Genomic DNA, 20,807 nt, shown 5'->3' with positions numbered 1-20,807 from the left:
GGGCGCCACCGCCCGGCCCGGGGCGGGGCGGGAGCGGCGGTACCGACCGGGCCGCGGCCCCGCAGCCCCGCCATGTTCAACGTGGAGAGCCTGGAGCGCGCCGAGCTGGGCGAGAGCCTCCTCACCTGGGTGAGTGCCGCGCTCCCGACCCGCGCCGCGCCGAGCCGTGCCGTGCCGGGCCCTCCCGCCCCGCCGCCGCCCCGCTGCGGCGGGAGAGGCGCCGCGCCTCGCAGCCCGCCCCGAGCCGGGCTCTGCGGGGCCCCGGGGGGACCGGCCTCGCCTTCTCCGTGCCCCGTCTTGGCGCTGAGGGGCTGTCCGCGGCGAGGCCCCGCTCCGCCCGGGCGCTGCCCCCGCGGCGGGCGAACAAAGGGCCGGGGCCGGCGCGGCCCAGGGAGCGCCCCCGGAGCGGCCGGGCTGGGCGGGCCGGCTGCGGGCCCTGGCTTCGGTCCTGTCCCCGCTCCTGTCCCCGCCCGTGCCGTCCGTGTGTCGCTGCCCCGCTGTTCTGGCCCGACCGCCGCTCTCTGCCCCCGTATCTGACCAAAAACTTGCATTTCCGCCTGCTTGTTTTCCCCCTGTTTTTAAGCAGTGCTTGAGTGCCGAGAGACGAGATTCCACCGGCGAGGTCGAGGATGAGACAGTATAAACCTAATCGGTTGATGTTTCTATCTCTGGAGGTGTTCAAGGCCATCTTGGATGGGGCTCTGAGCAACCTGGTCTAGTTGAAAGGTGTCCCTGCCCAAGGCAGGGCAGTTGGAACAAGATTATCTTCAATGCCCCCTTCCAACCCAAACCATTCTGTGATTCTGTGATTTTATGCTAAGAATTATTTTATCCCGTTTTAATGTTTGGAGCTTGGTTCACAAAACGTCTTCAGGTTACGCTGTCACTCAAAGAGCTGCCAAAATGTAGTGGATGTTTAACTGGGTTTGCAGCGACTCTGTAACCTGAGCAGGGACTGTAACACAGCCACTAAACTTGTATTTCTGTAGCAGCTGATTTGGTGGTTACTTGTTTCAAACCACTGGGTTTGGTTTTGTGGCAGGTTTGGGTGGTTTTTTTCCCCCCCTCAATAAAAAAATTGCCAAGGAAATACCTGTTTATAAAACTCTGCAGTACAGTTGACTGTTGAAGAGAAAGAGAGATTTTCAGACATTTGGTCTATGAGAGACCAGAGCTGACTGAAGCTCAGATGGTGATGAGTAAGTTCCTGGGGAATGACAGGTTAGGTTTCTCTGTGAAAGTCAAAAAGGATGAGCGAGGGAAATTCACTAATTGTTAGAGGTGAGCAAGTGGCCTGGACAGTACAGAAGGCAGAGGTTTTGAGGAAGGGTGTGCCTGGTGCTTCATACAAGTCTGGAATAACTAACAGAGTTTCTCTTTCCTCCACATTCCTGCCAATTTTTGCATCTTTGTTATGGTTGGCCACTTGTCTTGTTTTTGGTTTTCCATGCTTTCTCTTTCAGATGTTGGGAATGAAAGTCCCAACATGAGGAATTCGATGTGCGTCAACACTGGCAAAGAAAGGCTGGGTGAGAGGCTCAGTCTTTACAATCTGCAGTCCTAAAGCTGCACTGGTCTGTCTGTAGTGATGGTCCACTCAGGTCCTTTTACACTTCTCAACTTTGCATCCTCTCAGATACTGAGCTAATGAAGAAACTAGCCTCATCTTTTGTGTTCAGCAGGAATAGTAAATCCTCTTAAACAGCTTTAGAATTGGTCAGCATGATTCTGAGATGAATGTGTGAAGTTATGGGTTATTTTTACAGTTTCATCACTTTTTATGTGAATGTAGCTTTGAAACAGACTCAGTAAAAAAAATGGTGATTTCAGAGAGGTGACTTCACTTTATTCCAGCATACATGAAACTTGCAAAAGAGGCAGTGAAGTTTTTTTGTTCCTCAGTGAAACTGACTGTTTATAAACAAGATGGCTCTTTTTTTTTTTTTTTTTTTTCCCCTGGCCCTCTCTCAAATCCCATAATGATTCTTGGGAAACCGTTCATTTAGATGGGAGAGTAGAGCTATTTTAATAGCAGTTTATGCATATCTGGGATGGCCAGCCTGTTCCCATTATGCCAGAGAAGCTGGCTGCACCTGAGAACTGGTTTAGCCTCCCAGGTTGCTTGCTTAACATTCATACAGACATACTTAAACAGGTTTGTCTGTGTTTTGTATAGATAAGGCTTTCCACACGTCTGAGAACCTGTTCAACCTAAACTTGAGTGTTTGCTCAGATGGATATAGGGCGAGATGAAAGTGTTCCACCCTCTGCCAACTCATGATTTTAATGAAGGAGAATATCGCTCAGGCCTTTTACCTCGCATGCCTGCGATTCCTATGCTGGTATGTTTAAACTGGAGCAGGTTGCTTACCTATGAATATTTTTAAATGTTTTGGCAGTGCCCATTTTTGTCATAATGCTCTAGCCTGGAGTGTAATTCTCATTTTTTTTCACCTCTCTTACAGTATCATCAAATGGGTTCATAAATAATTTTTGTTCAGGATTTTAAACAGCCAGGTGAGCTTTGGCTTTCTACCACCTAAGCAGGTGACCGTGATGTTACTTTGAGGCAGCCAGGGTATAGGTGACTTGAGCAAAACTGAATAGAGGACTGGAGGCCAAATACTGATTTGTCCAAGTTGATATTTACGCTTTAGCAGTGTTTCCAACCTACAGTAATTGCAGAACTATTACTCTACCAAAAATCTCCCAGAAACCTCTTCTGAGCCTCTTCTGTGCACTACGGGCTTGTTATCTGAGATGCACTTCAGCCAGGGCAGTTTAGAAAAATGTGGCTGTAAGGTAAACCTACAATAAAATCAAAATTGTTTCAGTGAATCTAATAGAGATTCACAACGTTTTTTTTTCGTTTAAAACTTAAGAATGGTCCCCATATGAACACATGGGTTTTTCTGGGTTTTTGGTTTGGTTTGGTTTGTTTTTTCCTTTTTGTCTAGTGTCAGGACTGCTCTCAACTCAGATACATAGCTAAAGCATTTCTTAAAACATGGGGAGCTGTCAAACGTGCCTGTGGCAGTTACACTTTAAAACGTCTTTCTGAAATCAGTGTGATGGCTACAGGCTTTTCCTGTGTAACCTGAGAAATTGTCTTCTTTAGAACTAAGATGTGATACTGAAAAGATTGCTTAGCACTGGTATGTAAACAGTAGGATTCCTCAAAGAGGTCACTGCTGAGCGGTTATGAGTAGCAAATTGCTGTGAAGATGTCATGAAACTTCCTTCATTATGACAAATATCTCTAATTTTGCTATGTGCTGCCTCCACTGAGCTGAGTCTTGCATGCTTTCTTTCTTTTCAAACCCTCAAGGCTGAATACAGTTTCTGTTAAAACTTCTGTGATAAGCGAGAGCTTTGTAAACATTATAAGGCCTCTGTTTTGTCACCTTCCATTTTAAAAGCGCTTCAGCCATTTATGTGGGATGAGTCCTTTGACCTTTCTCCCTTTTTGGCTGAAAAATCTCCTCGGAGCAGTGTATCTCTGTCTTCTGCGTGGTGGTCTGTCCACAGCTGGAAGGACTTGTCTGTGCTGGTGTGAAATGTAGAGACCATGTGAGCAAGTGGTGAAGCAGATTTTGATTCCTCAGGAGGGCTGCTTTTAAATGCTTGGTAGGCACCCTTTTCAGAGAGAATCAAATTGCTGGAATTTAGTGGGAAAGCTGTTTTCTCCTACTGTCTGGTTATACTCTTTTTAGATTATGTGGCTCTTGATCCTGTGCATCTATGTTTTTAAGTATTCTTTCGGTTTCTTGTAGATGTCAAGATCGTAGGTGACTTGCTCAGCCTGTTTAAATTCTTCTTCCAGTCCTTGATCACTGACCACAGAGTTATAGGGTTTCATTTTCTTTTCGTGATGAAATTGCATCAGCATCTCTTGCCTCTTGGGAAAAAAAAAAATCAAATTTCAGGAGTGTTCGATTGTGCTCATGATGACGGCAAGTCAAGAGGACAGTTCTCTTTGAATTATGTTGCTGTTTAGACTGAAGCAAAAAAACCCCTGAGCTTGTCAGCAGCCATGGATTATGGGTTGAGGAACCTGGCAGATCACAACCCCTGTAACTGATGTGAAGGACTAGTAGACTGAGCAACCTTTTTTTTTATTTTTTATGACCTCTCACTAATATGGTAAAGAATTTATTGCTCCACCCTTTAAAGGGATAGTTGTCTGAGACAGTGATATTCTGAGTGTAACATTCACTGTGCTTGAAGGAGCTGGAGTGTCTATCACCATTATTAGGTTATAGGGGTTTTTTTTGACCTCTTGCCAAGAGGTCAAGCAGAAGCAGAGGAACTTTTCTTCAAGATTATATTGTAAAGCAAGTGATAGGAGGCTACTAACATATGAATACAATAATTACAGATAATTAAGATAAAGTTTGTGTGTGTTTCTCCCTATTTCCCCATATTTTAAAAGGCAATAAGAGGAAGGAAGGCTGAAGACAGAATTCGGAGGTGCAGGTATTATTTGTCATTATTTTGACACAGTGTTAGATTTTCATTCTTTGGGGCCTTGTCCCAAATTCTGCCTATTTTCAATTTTCTGCTTTCTGAAGAGCTGTTCTATATGGTAGTACATTTATAGCAATTGCAAGTTCTCTGGAGAAATAAACATTTAGATATGATTTAGTATGTGCTCAATTTCAGCTCCCAGTTCTGCCCCCTCATTTTTTGGTGAGGGGTTGCTTAGAGAAGAAGCAGACTTTGCTGCTGGGAACTGTGAACCTTGAACAGTGTAAAGGAAACAACTTTTCTGTTAATCTTGAGGTGGGAGGTGCAGAGGAAAATCTGTTTCTGTCTTTTCTGAAATACTTAAACAGTTATTTCAGAGAGATGAAGTCAAACTGAATTTTGCACAATTGTCTGTCTTAATTGTGAGGCCACTTTTGAGGCTCTTGAACTGGAAGATAATGTTCTGTTATTCTGTTCTTCCTCGAACATCAGGAATTTTTGCTGCAATGTGTTTGACTTCTATAAAGCAAATCAGACTTTCAAGTTGAGTCTTGGGCCTCTCCTCTCTCCCCTGCACTTGCTGCTCTCTGCTTTCTTGCCTGACTCTTGAGTACTGTGATTATTTAGAAAGACTTGCCTAGATTCAGTTGGCTAAGTGCCTCCAGCTTCGGAGCCCAAGTCTGGGGTTGTTTAATCAATTTAATTTGCAAGTCCTAGTGATTAATTAAAGAAAAAAACCCCAAACAACGAGGTTATTTGCCACACGACAAACTACGCTAGCACAAGGTTAAGTCAGGAATTCATGGCTGGAAGTGAGGGGAAGAGGGTAGTAATGTCCTTGTGGCTTTTGTTGCCAACAGGCTGGCAGGACCTACCACACAGGAAAGGGAAAGGGATTAGCTCCTTTCCCAAAATGCTGGTAGTGGTTTCCTGCCCTGCAGAGTATACATGTGTTGTTTTTCTTGTTCCCTTACTTTGCCATACGTGACTAAAGTCATTCCTGTGAGTTACTTAGTACTTCTCATTCAGGGTAGGGAACAAAGAGACAGCGTGGAAGAGAGGAGAAGGGTTTTGGTGGAGGGAAAAACTAGGCGGGGGAGTCCGGCCAGCACTCCCCTCCTGCCTGTGGCAGGCAAAAGCTTCTGAATGAATACAAAGCTGGAGTTGTATTTCAGTGGACTGGCTGGGGCCGCAGAGGGATGGGAACTTTTCAAAGGGGGGGCACACAGGAAATGTTTTTGAGTGGTGCAGGTAGTGGAGCAAGTATTGCACAACAAGATGCATTGTGAATCTGTTGATAACGTGCTTCAGCCCTTGAATTCTTAGGGCTCTTTCATGCTGTTTAGCTGCAAGCTTCTTTGCAACTGTATACTAGCACTGAAAATGAAGTGCTTTGTGTTCTCTGTGAAGTCCTGTTGACTATTTGGAGCTAAAGCTCTCAGAGTAGCTAAGTTAAGGTACTTAAACTAAACAACAAGTGCATATTTATGGCCCATATGATTTATGTCTTGGGGACAATAGATCTGGGAAATGAGCATCTGTTTTTTATTCATTGCAGAGTTGCAAAGCAGTAAATGAGTTACAGCCTTTCCTACATTCCAGGATTACATAAGACAAACCTTTGTTTGCCATGGCAGCAAGGTATCCATAGTTTTACTTCAGTATAGGAATAAGTAGAAGAAAGTGTGTGATTAACTGCAACAGACTTTATATGGAGAGTTTTTTGTTGATTTGTTAGGGGTATTTTTAGTTTTTATTAGTTCTACCACCCCTTTAGTGGCTAGGAAGGAAACAAAAACACAAACAGCAGGACTTGATCACTCTGGTATGGTTTAGATGATTTTATTTTATGGACCATGTCAAAAAATGGCTGCCTTTTTACATGGTGGCTAATACCTTTTTTAAGGGATCATGGAATTTGGTCTGAAAAATCTTGTTCTGCAAGATATGCTGCTTTTAGTGGTGTGCTGTACATCTGTGTTACCAGTTCTAGAATCTGTTAAGTCTGAAATTTCTTATCCTGATGAAGACTTAGTGCCAGCTCTCTCTGGGAGAGATCTGAATCCTATCTTTTAGTTGCTAAATCTTTCTGAGTCTTGTGATCCTATGAGAGCCTGTGTTTCCACACTGATCAGGAAGTTTGTGCAGATGATGTATAAGTAGAACTTAGTGCTTCTGGATTCATCTTTTTTACCTTTGGGGTAGAGCTCTTTATTTCACTTGTCAATAGAGATAGTATTTCTCTTCTGAATTATATCTGCAAGAGGATGATGTCGGCTTTAAATAGTTGTTATTCTTCTGTATTTTGCAATTTTTTGGTGTTGTTGTTTAAGTAATATTAGAAACATGTATATATTTGGGAAGTTTCTCTAGCTTGCCGCTAGCCAAGAAGTTAATGGACTTTACTTGGTCTTATGCCATCACACAGAAGCTGTGCCTTGAAGCTACCTGTCCTTTATTTTAGTATGGATCAATCTGGGCACATTTGCCTGGTACTATGCAGGTTTCTAGTAGCCTATCAGTCTTCACTGAGAATAAGAAGAATTTTACTCTTCTGTTCATTGAGCACTGTTCTGCTATTTGCATTGAACACCTACTTTTAGAGAACAGTTTCATTATCCTCCTTTGGTAAAACTTCATGCATCCCAGTTCTATCTGTTGGATTATCATCTAGGTTTATGTGAGTCAGAATACTGAAGACAGAAGGTATGCTGTTCCCATGTTTAATGTTACATCATTTTAAGTGTGTTATTTCGTCATCTCTGGGTAGTAGAGATGGAAATTTTTGTACCCTGATTAGCAGAGGAGACTGGTGGTTCCTGTAAACCCTACTGTTTGTGGTTTTTCATTTTTTTGTTTTCCATGAGAAGATGTTCCTAGTCTTAAAAGGCTCTTCTGGGGCTTTCTAAAATTCATTGGTGATGAGGTAATTGAGGTAATGTTTGGCAATTTTGCACTTTATTAGCTTGTAATTTAAGAACAAAAGAGAAAACATCAACTGGTAAATACTTCTTTCAAATAAAACATAATGAAATAGATGGAAGCTTGAAAAGAACTGTTGGTTTATGCTGCTCTGTTAGGCCTTCCTATTAGGCATTATATTTTCATTTGATCTTCATTGCAAATGCTGTGTAGAATTCTTTTTCATCAGCTGGCTCCTCTGGCTTTCAATTGAAAACAGGAATACATTCATTTTCACCCCAGGAGCTGGTAGGTTAGCTTGTCTTCTCATGAATGTTTCTGAAATGGTTAAACCAAGTACCATTCAGACTTGAGACTCTGTTCATTGTATTGTAATAATTTGTCATACTTGAACACTCCAGTTAGCAGCAATTTAGTGGCAATGCCAAGATAGTGCAGTAGCAACTGGTTTACGCTGTCATGGCTCTCTCATCTCCTAAGTCCTTTAGTAAGTAAGCTTTAGTCAAGGTATGTATTCTGCTTTCTGCACTGTGTTTCTGCAAGGGAAATACTTAATCTTTGAAGAAGTTGCACCCTGAATGAAGAGTTTTGATTGAGGTCTTTCATGGCTTTGGGCAGTTTAGATATTTGGGGTTAAACACAGTATACATAAAATGAGACGGAAATTAATAAAAAATTAACATTCAAGTCCTTCCTCCAGAAGTATCCCCTGCCTGGCCAGTAACATAAAAACCTTGCCATTTCATTGCTTGGCTAACTGAGTGCCTACCATTACAGCTGGATTGCAAAGTAGTTCTTGAGATTTTAATAATAAAAATCTGACAAACTAAAAATCAGTGGAAACATCCAGAAATTCAAATCCTGGAATAAAACTGTTGCTTATTACAGAATCTGTTTCCCTATTGTTTGTCTCATAAAGTCTGCTGTTGTCTTGGAAAGCATGAAAAAATAGCTTATGCCATGACAATCCAAGCAGAAGATTGCAGTGCTACCAACTATGAGGAGAAAAATGGGTGAAGAAAGCTCAAAGCTTATCCAGAAGCACGGGATCTGGTTATAGGATAGGAGTCCAATTTTCATTTGAAAGATGTGTCTTAATATGAGAATTCGGCATCTGAAGGACAACTGTGTGTGAAGAACATAATTAGCTCACCATTGTGGACAGAACTGATGTTCTGGTTTCCTTCAGGTATTGAAGCTGAGTAAAATTTGTTTTAGTGAGATTGCTGCAGATGTTGTAGGTAATACAAGGACAAAAGTATCCAAACCCCACTTTATCTTCTCTGCCAGTTTGCTCTTTCAAGTGTTCTTGCTAATGGTCTGAGTAGTGTTATGCATCCTGCCCGGTGAGGCTGGTTCCTTTCTTGTCTCCTTTCACACCCACTTCTCCCTGTCTTATCTTTGTGTCCTGGTTTTGCCCTGGCTCAATTTGCTTTTACACCTCTTATACAATTACTATTAGTTGAGAGAAGGTTTATGTAGACAAAAAGAGACTGAATTGAAGAAAAAGTGTGAATATTTATTATTAACAAGCTAAAACTAAAGAACTATATCTACAATAATTCTACTTAAGTAAAAGGTATTATGTATTTATAGAAAATAATTCCCTCCCCACCTTTATATCAGTCCAAGGAGGAGAAGCAGTCCTTTTCCATTCTCGGAATTCCAGCTCTCTCTCTCTCTCCAGTAATTTTGCAGCACTCTCGTCGTAGCTGGAATTCCTTTTCTTTCTCTGTGTAGGCTTTTAGGGCTGGGCCTAGCCCCCTCCTGGGCTAAAACCGAAGGCTGAGGGTTACCCAGGTCCTGAAGGGTCTCCTTCCATAGGCTTGCAAGGGGACACTTGCTTACTATGGATCTTCTTCCACAGGGTTTCAGGGGATAATGGCTTAAAAGTCCACCCCTGTTTCCCTATGGAGGTCCCTCTCCATGGGAGAACAGTCCTTGATTGACTTCTCGGCATGGGTCTAGTCTGGATCCCTTACTCCCTCAGGGTCACAAATCTTCAGCACTAGTAGTATGGATCTCTCACTGAGATCCCAAGCTTATCTGAGCCGTCTCGCTGCGGCATAAGCATCGTCCCTTTCAAGGGTCACAAAGTCTTCAACAGGACTCTGCCTCATCCGAGCCGCTTCTGCTCCAGCATAAAGCTTTTTTCTTTCTGTCAAAGTCACAAATCTCTGATACATCCGTAAGCTCCTCCGTGAGCTGCATGGGGGGTCTCCTCACCCCAACAAACTTTTACAAGTGGCAGGGTTTTATTTTTCAGTCTTTACCCTGCTGAAGGGAGGGAGAGCGAAAGGGAGAAAAAGCAGCTCTCCCCCCTTCGAACTTTTCTTCTCTCTCCTGCGACTGCAGCTTTGACCTTGAAAATTCTTTATCTCTTCGCTGGAATTTCTCTGCAGCGGTTTCTGTCCAAGCAGTTCGTCTTTTAAATCATTTTTTTCTTCACTCTTTTACAGAAGAGAAGGGAGGCTTCAGTACTACACCTGCCCCCCCGGCCCAAGCTGGGGGAGGAGGAGACCTTGACCCTCCTTGGGCCCACTACTCTTCTACATGGCTGCTGCCCCTAATTTCAACTGTGACACAAGTCTTCTCTTCCGTTTTCTCAAAGATGTAATTAGCAAAGGCATCACTGAACTTTTTGATTGGTTTTTTTGTCTGGAAATCACCTGGACAAAACCATCCTCAGCCCTAGGGATGGGCTGGTGGGCAAAACCACAACACTTTGTGATCTGTGTCTTCCGTGGTGACAGTTTTTGTTCTAGGCTCTACATGGCTGTTAGCACTAAGCTTGCATAGTCAGTTCCAAAACCACAGGAAAATAGTGGATAAATAATTCTGAAGTGTCGTTTACGTGTTTTAACCCTGGCTGGCAATTAAGTATCACACAGGGGCTCTCTTATTCCCTCCTACTGCTGCACCAGTTGGGAGGAGAATTGGAAGGAAAAGGAAAGCCTTGCAAGTTTAGATAAGAACAATTTAATAATTGGAGAAAACCCACCCCCACTCTGATAAATAACTAATTGGAAACTGGGTGTTACTGTTTGTTGTGTTTGTGCATAAGGTAATCAATCACACTGTATATTATCTGCTAAGAACCACTAAAAATGATTTCAGGTATTATTTCAAAAGAATACTTAAGGAATACTTAAAAGGTTTATTATGCAGCTGCATCAGTAATAAAAACCAAACTCTGTATATAATCACTGTGCAAAGAGCAGGTGTTTTGTTATCTCTTAGTGTTGAGAAGCAAAAGGAGAATATTTTTTTTTTTTGAGGTAGAAGGGAGTTGCTTTGTTTGTTTGTTTTTTACTTTTTCATCCCCTCAAGTTTCAGGGAATGCCGGATTCCCCATCACAAGTTTTATCTCAGTTTTCTCCTACTGTCTTTGGCAACTGGGTATTTGTCCAGTTCTCTGACCTTCATATTAAAAGTGTTTTTCATGGAATACATTTTTGCATCCTATCCCTAGTAGATAACAAATCCTCACTAGTCACATATGTAATCGGGAACTCAGATTTTCTAAGGTACTGTCTCTTCCTGAAGCAATTATTTAGTCCCCAGTGATAACCACCTTTGCATTCAAAGAGTTACTTGCTACTCCTTCTTTTAAGGTTTGTATAAAAATGCTCATGTTGATGTCTGTGTGGATCAGAGATCTGGATTAATATTTAATAAAATCGAAGAACCCTTTTCTCTCATTATGTGATAGTTGATGGGAAGATATGAAGGCTTGTTAGAGCTAGTGATTGAGCCGAGTGGCTGGGCTTTTTTCCTCCCTTTTTTTTTCCCTGGACTCTTATAGAATCATAGAATGGCTTGTGTTGGAGGGGACCTTTAAAAGTCAAACAGTCCAATCCCCCTTGCCTTGAGTAGGGACATACTGATCTAGATCAGGTTGCTCAGAACCCAATCTAGCCTTACCAGGGAAAGGTCATCTACCGCCTCCCTTGGCAACCTGCTCTAGTGTTTCACCACCCTCATCATAAAGTAATTTTCCCTTATATCTAGTCTGGATTTATGTTTTTTCAGTTTAAAACCATTATCCCTTGTCCTGTCTCTACAGGCCCTATTAAAAAGTCTGTCCCAACCTTTCCTTTAAGTATTAAAAGGCTGCAGTGAGAGCCTCCTGGAGCCTTCTCTGCTCCAGGCTGAACAACCCTAACTGTCTCAGCCTTTCCTCTTTCCTCACAGAAGGAAATCCTCTGAGCATTTTTGTTGCTTTCCTCAGGACCTACTCCGACAGGTCCATGTCTTTGTGCTTAGGGTGGTGGGGTCTCATGAGAGTAGAGTAGAGGGGAAGAATTGTCTCCCTCAACCTGCTGGTCAGAGGTCTTTTGATGAGCCAGCCAGGATATGGTTGGCACATTGCTGGGTTGTGTCCAGCCTCTCCTCCACCAGCACCCCCAGGTCCTTCTCGGCAAGGATGCTCTGGATCCGTTCATCCCTCAGTCTGTGCTGATTACGGGGGTTGCTCCAGCCCAGGTGCAGCACTGACCACCTGGCCTTGTTGAACCTCACGAGGTTCATGTGGGCCCACACACATGATGTCGTGGCTCCATATAGCGATAGTGGGGAGAAATATCCAGGAATCCTGTCAGGGAACGGGAATTAATTGACAGCTTTGTGGAACTCATGGGGACCATATTACAAGCACTCCGGAATTAGGAGCAGAGGAGCAGTTCCAGCAGGAAGACAGAGAAGTCTCCCAGAAGGAAACACATCACAATGCACGGGAAGAGCACTGTTTTAACAGCTGTTACTGAATGGCTGTTTAGAGGGACACCCACACGCACACAAAAATTTGCCCTCCATTGTCTCCGTAGCTGGACTCTGTTTCTGCATTGCCACATTGTTATTGTTTTGTCCCTTCTAGAAAATGAACTCTGCTGTTTCTTAGAGTGGTTTAGGATACTGTAGAACTGTCTGAGAATGGTATATTAAAATTGTAAAGCTGTTTTAGGGAAGGGTTTTTGAAGGAAATTTGTTACTTTCAAAACTCTGAAGGATATGATAAGGATATAGCTCTCTTTTTAGGATCTGAATAAATGTTTTGCAGCATAAATTTGACACAATTGAAATATACAAGCAAATAAAATATACTTATTACAAAATTTAAATGTATGTGAAGAAACAAGGAATATTTGTTTCAGCCTTTCTTTTTGTTCTTTGTTGTCTAACTATGAAAAACATTAGTATCTTGAATGGCATAAAAATCCTCGTGATTTTGGAACATGGACATTTATGACTATTCATTGGTTACAGCTGAACTTAATCAGCAAACATATCCTGGGGATTTGGTCTTTTTGGCTTTTCATAGATATCATTGCTGGATTTTTTCCTAATTAAGTGTTAGGTTTTTTTCTTCCAGAGAAAATGAAAGAAAGGAGCATTCACCTTGTTGCCTGTTCTCCAAATAAGTGTTAGATGGCATTGCTAGGGTGCTAACATGACCTTCCAAAGGTATTAGGAGAATATGACTATTCTGCTCTTGATTTTTTTGAGGGTCTTCTCCTCAGAGAAAGACCTGCAAAATTTTCCACTGTTACATGAGTTGTCTTTTTTTGTAAGAGACATACATTAAGGGTATTTACTGGGAAATGACTCTGACCAGTATTACTATTTCAAATGCCACTAAAGCAGGAATGGTTGTACATTCTGTTCGGAAAAAACTTGGTTGATGTATCTGACGTTTTTATACTCTGAAGCTGTAAGAGCTCATGTAGCATGTCCTGTCTGTGATGCATATGAGCAGTGCTTCCTACAAGTAAGCCCAGGCTTTTCCTAGGAGAAGGATAGTAGCAGAGAGCGTTAGGCAGATACCCTCTGAATAACATCGACGTTATTTTCACAGAACTCATCCACATAATTTAAAATTAATGTTCATTTAAAATAAATTGTCAAATAACCTAGACCAGTTAAAAAGGTTGTGCTGAAGTAGACAGACTCTTCTCCTCACCACGAGAAGAAGGAAGAAAAGGGCTTTGCCTTGTGGACTGTGGTGCCTGTCACTGTGTTAATAAGACACCCTGAAATATTCAGGGTGAAATGTTCTGAAATATTCAGAACACTGGTAGTGCATAGACCCATTAGGGTTTAGCAGCACTGTGTTCTCCTCTTCCATCTGATAACAGGGAATAATTAAGTTTGGAATATGTCACTCTGCATTTGATCTTCTGGTTGTGGGGAGCTGATGAGCATTTTGTGTGACTAGTGTTACTTCTAAAAACTGAGTTTCTTACGTTGTTTGAGAGAGTGGGTTTTTCTGAATGTATGCTCTGGAAGTACTTGCACGGTCCAGTGACTTCTCAAAGTAGAAAATGTGGTGGAAAATTAGCCTTTTGGAGAATGTACTACTGTATTTATAGCAAAGTTTATTGTGAAAACAAGGATGCTAAGCCCTGTTCTTTTCTTTGATTGCTATTAAATATAAAGCTTTTAAACCTAACATGTACACTAAGTGTGTGGGGTTTAATCTCTTCTGTTTGCTACTTGGTAGCATTTTTTTTAACTTCTGAAAGTTCCTTGACATTGAAGTAAAAGAAGATAACCTTTTCCTTTCTACCGCAGATCCAGACGTTTAATGTTGAGGCACCATGCCAGACCGTGGAAGATTTAACGAGTGGGGTTGTGATGGCCCAGGTTCTTCAAAAAATGTAAGGAATTTCTTACTTTATGACCTACGTTTTATCATTTGTGCATTTTTCTGTATTTACATGTGTTTTAGTTCAGTCTTGGCTGGTATTCCATGGGGATGTGGCTTTTCCTATGCTTAGATGGTCCTTTGAACCGGAACATGACTAATATGATTCTTTTTCTCTGTAATTTTTATATAACCATCTTAAAGGAAAAAGAAAAGTTTTGTTTTAGGGAGGTGTTTATTCAAGGTGAACTTAGTGAAAAGTAAGTTGTATTAACTTACAGATTCACACTTGAAGTTGAAACAGTGCAAGGTAAGGTAACTGGCCCTGATCATTGCTTGAAATTACAGTCAGTGATGTTAGAATTAGTTTCATGCAATAGAACTTCTGTGATAAACTGAATGCAACTGTCAGTTTAGTGCTGTGCAGTTGGAAGTACTTGTCCTTCAGTTTGTTTCCACTGCCTCTTGTCTGTTCGCTGGACACCACTGAGATTATGTGAGAGTATAAAGAGGGAGCCATCAGGCTATTTATACACAGGATTGGTAGGATCCCACTGAGCCTTCTCTTCTTGAGGCTAAACAAGCAGAACAGCTCACTCAGTCTCACCTTGTATGACAGATACTGCAGTCTGTTAATCGTCTTAATTGCCCTTTGCTGAACTTCCTTGTATGTCCAGGTCTCTCTCATACTGGAGAACCCAGGATGCAGCACTTCAGATGTAGTTTCACCAGAACCTTGGCCTGCTGCCAGTGATCTTCCCAACATAGCCCAGGTTGTGGTTGGCTTTCTTTGCTACAAGGGCATGTTGCTGGAGTGTGTTAAGCTTGGTTTCTACCCAGCTTCTTGCCTGCAAAGCTGTTTTCCAGCCAGTTGGCCCCCAGCGTATACTGGTGTATGGCGTTTATTTGCACGTACCTTTGTGAAATGTGGAAGGTTCCTGTCAGCCTGTTTTTCCAGCTCATCACGTTCCTCCTAAATGGCAGCACAACTATCAGGTGTATCAAACACTCCTTCCCTTTTTACCTTATATGAAAAATTTCCCTCTGTTCCATCGCCTAGGCCCCTATTAAAAACATTTAATAGTCTTGGCCCCTTGGGTATGTTGCTAATGGCCTGGGCTACAGATGGATTTTATGCTTCTGCTAATAAACCTTTGAGCCTGGCATTTCAGCCATTTTTCAGCCCACCTTGCTGTCTACTCACCCAAGTCATGATTCATCAGTTTGTCCAGGATGATGTTATCCTTCTCAGGCAATCTGTAGCAGGAATAGATAACACTTTCACTTATCTTGGTCTTCTTGGTCATCCTGACCCGTAATCTCTCAGCTGGCTCCTATCCATCCAAAGAGAGAGCTCATGCATTCCTATTGCTCTCTCACATGAAAGGCATCTGCCTTGTCACTGCCTTCTCACCTTGTTCTTCCTAAAGAGCCTGTATGCATTCCTTGTCACGTGAGCCATCCTACCAAGTCTTCATGATCCCAGTGAGACCGTAGCCTTGCATGCAGAGCTCTGTTTCTTCCTGTTTGTTCTCCATGCTGCGTGCATTAGGGCACAAGCACTCCACTTATGCATCCAGTCTTGCTGAGTCTCAAGAATGCAGCTTTCCGTGGAGTGTTTTCCTGTAGGCCTTTCCTTATTTATGTGCATATGCTTGGGGTGATCCCTTTTCATCCAGCCCTGTTTTGTTGACTGTGAGGTATCTCTTGTTCACATTGTCCCACATCCTTTTTTTTTTTCAAGAGACTGCACCATTTTGTCACTAAATGTTCCTTTCTCTAGTTTTCCTTCTACAAAACTGGTCTAACCAGGTTGGCCAGCCCGTTGGTGAAGATTGCCCACCACAGTCAGGTGGATCCCATCTCTTCAAAGCAGTCCTTGACTCTCAGAAGGGTTTGGTGGCCACTGAAACTAAAACCTTGTTGCCAACACCCGTTCACAGCTGGTTGTTGACTTGCAGGATCTGTCTGTTCCTCAGAACCCTCTCACTGACAGATGCAGCTGGTTTGAACATCAGTTGAGCCTTTGCCATAGCTTCCAAAGCCACGTAATCACCCTGTGCTTTCCAGGTTTCCCTAGCTGTGCAGCTCGTGCCAAGGTGGAAGAGCAGGAGGAGTAATTGTGTAAGGGCTGGACAAACTTTGGCAGTATTTCCACAGGGCCAGGAATTCAAACCCTTAGCAAACAGCAACCCTTCTTAGATGGTGTTAGTCAGGAGATGAGGGGCCTCCATCCGTGCTAACACTTGCTGCTCCCCCGCCTTGCGTTGCAGCGTGGCTCAGGTTTAGTGAGCACAGATGGTCTGTTTGACAGAGCTTCTGGCACCGTAACTGCTCTGAGGACACTGAATCTGTTCTATAGATTCAGACCCTCAGGAGTAGGAGCCTTACCTCTAGTGAGAGAAGGAGCTGCCAGTTCACAGGAGGAATGAAAGGGGCACAAGAGAAAATCTCCATGTAGTCAAATATTTCAACGCAACACATTTTTGCATGTGGCTCTGAGATACTGTTTTCAACTGATGAAGTGATGTTTCAAAACCAGATGTAAAATACAAATATTGTGTTTCTGTAGCATGATTTTAAAATATTTCCTGTAACAACTGCTGTGCTATCACTGAATACAGAAATTCTTTACTTTGCCCAGTTTATACAGTAAAGATCACCTAAACAATTTACATTTCTTTCTTTATGCCTTAGGTAATAATTTGAACCTGTCAAAGCTAGTGTTTGACTATCTTGCTTTCTGATAGTTATGCTTCAGATTTAACATTTTGCATACTTGTGTAATGGATCCACAGATTCTCATGCAGCAATTTAGCAACAAAATTGCTAAATCTTGAGTTCATTCTTGTTGAGATAAACTTTGAAGAGCAGCAGCAATCTGATCTTGGATTGTACAATAGGAATCACAAAATATGCTGAGTTGGAAGGGATCCACAGGGATCATCGAGTCCAGCTTGTGGCCCAAGAGGACATACCAAGAGTCACACCATGTGCCTGAGAGTATCATCCAAATGCTTCTTGAACTCTGTTTGAACTTGATGTTGTGACCACTGCCCTGGGGAGCCTGTTCAGTGCCCAACCACTCTGGGGGAAGAACCTTCTTCTAATATTCAGCCTAAACCTGCCCTGGCACAACTCCAGACCATTCCCTCAGGTTCTGTCTCTGGTCACCCCAGAGCAGAGATCAGTGCCTACCTCTCCTCTTGCCCTTGTGAGGAAATTGTACCTGCAATAAAGTCTCCCCTCAGTGTCCTCTTCTCCAGGCTGAACACACCAAGTGCCCTCAGACACTCCGATCACACGACTTCAAATCAAGGCCCTTCACCATCTTCATGGTCCTCCTTTGGACACTTTCTAACAGCTTCATATCTTTCTTATATTGCAGTGCCCAAACTGCACACAATATTCAAGGTGTGGCCGCCCCAGGGCAGAGCAGAGCGGGACAATCCCCTCCCTCTACTGGCTGGCGATGCTTTACCTGATGCTCTCAGGACAGGGTTGGCCCTCCTGGCTGCCGGGGCACTGCTGACTCACATCCAACTGACCATTGACCAGGACCCCCAGGTGCCCTTCTGTGGCACTGCTTTCCAGCACCTCATTCCCCAGTCTGTATGTTAACATATGAACAATCTTCGGGGGAAAGTATTATTGCTGCCTTTCTTTTTTTTTTTTTTTTTTTTTATACAGCAAACCAGAAGATAAACAGTGTATAATAAGAGTGTAGCAGAAGATCGGTCTAATTCATTTTTGAAGTAGAGTTGCAGAATAGCCAAACATTGTCCATTTCCCTGGACATGAGAGACTGGAATATAGGTCAAATACAGGGGTCAGCATTTGTATAGCTGAATAGAAAACTGATCACGACCATGTTGACAAAGCCACTTTAAATATTCTTTCTTGAAAACAAAAACAAATTCAACCCTACCAATGAAATCTTCTTGCTCCTTTGAACAGATACCAGAGGAACAATATTTAGCTGGGAATCAGGGAATGTTCAGCAATTTGCAAGTCTAGAGCAGGCTTTTGCAGTCCACCCTTCTTTTTGTATAAGCAACAGTGGCAGGTACAGAAATATGTAAGAGCAAGACTTAAGGTTATTTGGAAAAGTCAAGCAATGACATTAAATAGCAAAGAACAAGCACAGCCTGAAAGCATCAGGTCACTTCAGACATGTAATTTGCAGTGAAAACTTGAACATTTGTCTTCAACAACAAAACCTCTCAAAAAGTTAATCTTCAAAGGGCATGTTTATTGTCCTGACTGCAGACACAAAACTTAAATGCTGTTACTCTTATTCCATTTAGAAGGGTAAAGTAGTATTTTTGTAATTCATGTTCCTTGAAAACTGGGTGTTTTTCACTGTAGCTGCTTCCTGTTTGAGTCTCTTTATCAGTATGTGTTCTTTGAGCCTACTAATACTAAGAGGTTAATTTTCAGCAAAGGCTGAAATAGCTAATTAATATATCCAGTGAGAATTAAAAAAAAAAGTTGATTATGAATGAAAAAAATATTTTCAATGAAGAAATCAAATAAAGTGAGGCAGAGCAGTGATGAAAATTTAAAGATATTGGGGTAGTCCAATGATATTTCCATTTATGTATTTCCATAGGAGACTGAGGATAGCATTTGTTCTGGAAAACCTAAAAGTTTGAAAGTGAACTATATTATTTTTATTTTTTTTTAACCTCTACACTAATAAGAAGAGTTCACCGGTGCTTATGAGAAGAGGAGGTAGTAGTTTATCATGAGAAACAGTTTTTGAGAGATCCCTAGTTTGGAGAATTTGTTGCTTTAGACAAAGACAAAATGTGCACAACAAAGAACTGAAGGATTTATTGTCAGTAAAATTAAAAAGGAGGAACACTGCTTATTTATCAGCTGATAAAAAATTGCTGTGTCTTGTGCCAAGTGTTTGGAAGGGGCCAAAAGCTTCTTCCATTGTTCTGAATTTTTTTTGTACATCGTTCTCAGTATTTTTTGCATTCAAGGCAGCAGCCCCTTTGTAGGTAAGGGCCAATCAATCACAACAAATGTAGCAGAATTCTTTGTACCAAAACTGCTGGAAGAAGGGAAGAAAAGGTTCCAGAGGAAATTACTAACAACTTCAGAAGCTTTTCACTTCTGGTGTCGTGTGTGGTTGAAAATGGCAGACTTGTGTTCTATGTGACTAAGGATGAGCATTTTGCTTACAGTCTCAGTTGTTAATAAAGTTATTGGTAAATCCCTGAGGGGATAGCATAAAACCTTTGTCTTCAAATGTCAGGTTAAAACATCATTGAATGAAATTCCCCAGTGCTAACTAGATTGTCTTGGAGGAGGAAAATCAACCTAAGCTTTAGCTTACTTTTTTTTTTGTTTTATTCTGTAAGATTCACTGTTTGTTTTTGGATGTGAAGGTTATTGGTCCTGACTAGCAGTGGTATGAGATACAGTAAGATAAGATGCCTGTACATAATCAGTGTTGATGATTATTTTACAGAGTGTTGTTGTATTCCAGGAGAAAGATTGGAAGCAAAAGGAAATGTTTAAACTGTCTATGAGTAGAGTGTCTGCCTAAAATCATGTAGCTTATGCTGGTAGAAGTGCCATAGCTTGCTTCTGAGTTGCATCCATATTTTCTGTCCTTTTTTTCTTTTTTTAGCCTTCTCTGTTGTTAATTTTTCTTTACTGTCCACTGGTATCCCTAGAACAGCACAATTTCCCGGGTTTTGCTATGTTTTAAAATTTTCCTTGCATCTCACTCTGGAGACTGTTTAGTACCAGGTGTCCCTCTTGTTTTGATTCTTCCTTCCTGTGTCATACTGGCCTTGGTAGGTGTAAGAGACGGTATGTATTTTCATTTGTCATCTGTGCATTGTGCCCCTCTTAATGAATTATTCATTTGATATATTATACATTGCAGTGCACTGTGTGTGTTTTGACACACGCAGAATGCAAAAGCCATGCTGATGTATATTGCTGGGGGAGGGAAATTTTTGTAAACAGACATTTCTTGAAGCAGTTTACTGTACCACTGTCAAAATGAGTAATAATCATGAGTTATACTACATGCTCTGTGGGTTGGTTTTCTTCAGAAGAGTATTTCTGTCTCTTGGCATCTGTGATATGGAGAGATGACTGCTTAAATAAAGGAAAATTTGCATACAAAATAAGATGGAGATGGTATAAATGAGCACTGCTGAAAACATCACATGAAGTGATAGAGCATTAACAACAGTGCTCTGAAGAAAAGTCCCAATTATCTGCAGTGCTATTCAGCAATCAACTGATACACAAATACCTTTCTAAACCTGAAAAGTTATCCAGTGCAAGAGATGGTCTAAGTTTGGATCTAGGCCCAGGAACTTACCGAATTCAAAATACTTGGTCCATGAACAAGTCATCTCCTGGTAATGATGATGTTCCATCCTCTGCCCTTGTTTAGTGCAGCGATTCTTCAGAATGAGATGGCAGGTTTAGCTGCTCAGTTCTCAACCACACATTTTTGTATTTCCTTAGGTGATGCTTTTTCAAACACCCTAGGAATGACACTGTCGTTTTCTAATGACACAGACTAAGATAGTTAAAAAACTCTGAAGATGATTGAATCCTAATTACCAAAAATTTAGCAGAGAAAGACTTGTTTGCAGCAAGGACTGTGAATGATCTAACGTCTGGAAGCCCCTTTTAAAAAGTATATGTAGAAATCCTTGTGGAATAGCTTTTATTTCAGATTTGATTTCAATCAGTTTGATATATAGAGAAAGCATTTTTCTTGGTAGTAATCATGAAC

At 41.8% G+C, this 20,807-nt stretch overlaps 1 protein-coding gene across 4 annotated transcripts in view; it reads left to right on the top strand.

Annotated features, from left to right (window-relative positions):
• Positions 1–4: 4 nt before the first annotated feature.
• Positions 5–20,807, top strand: part of HOOK3 (hook microtubule tethering protein 3) — an 84,410-nt gene continuing 63,607 nt past the window's right edge. For all 4 annotated transcript variants that reach the window (XM_050328928.1, XM_050328926.1, XM_050328927.1 and 1 more), the window contains exons 1-2: positions 5–129; positions 13,960–14,045. In XM_050328928.1, coding sequence (XP_050184885.1) covers positions 73–129; positions 13,960–14,045 — 143 coding nt within the window. In that variant the 5' untranslated portion in view covers positions 5–72. The remainder of the gene's footprint in view (positions 130–13,959; positions 14,046–20,807) is intronic.

Source organism: Myiozetetes cayanensis, unplaced genomic scaffold (genome assembly GCF_022539395.1).
Source record: "Myiozetetes cayanensis isolate MyiCay16 unplaced genomic scaffold, myiCay2020 scf4, whole genome shotgun sequence".
In the NCBI taxonomy this organism is placed as follows: domain Eukaryota; kingdom Metazoa; phylum Chordata; class Aves; order Passeriformes; family Tyrannidae; genus Myiozetetes; species Myiozetetes cayanensis.
This window is presented reverse-complemented; position numbering and strand designations above follow the sequence as displayed.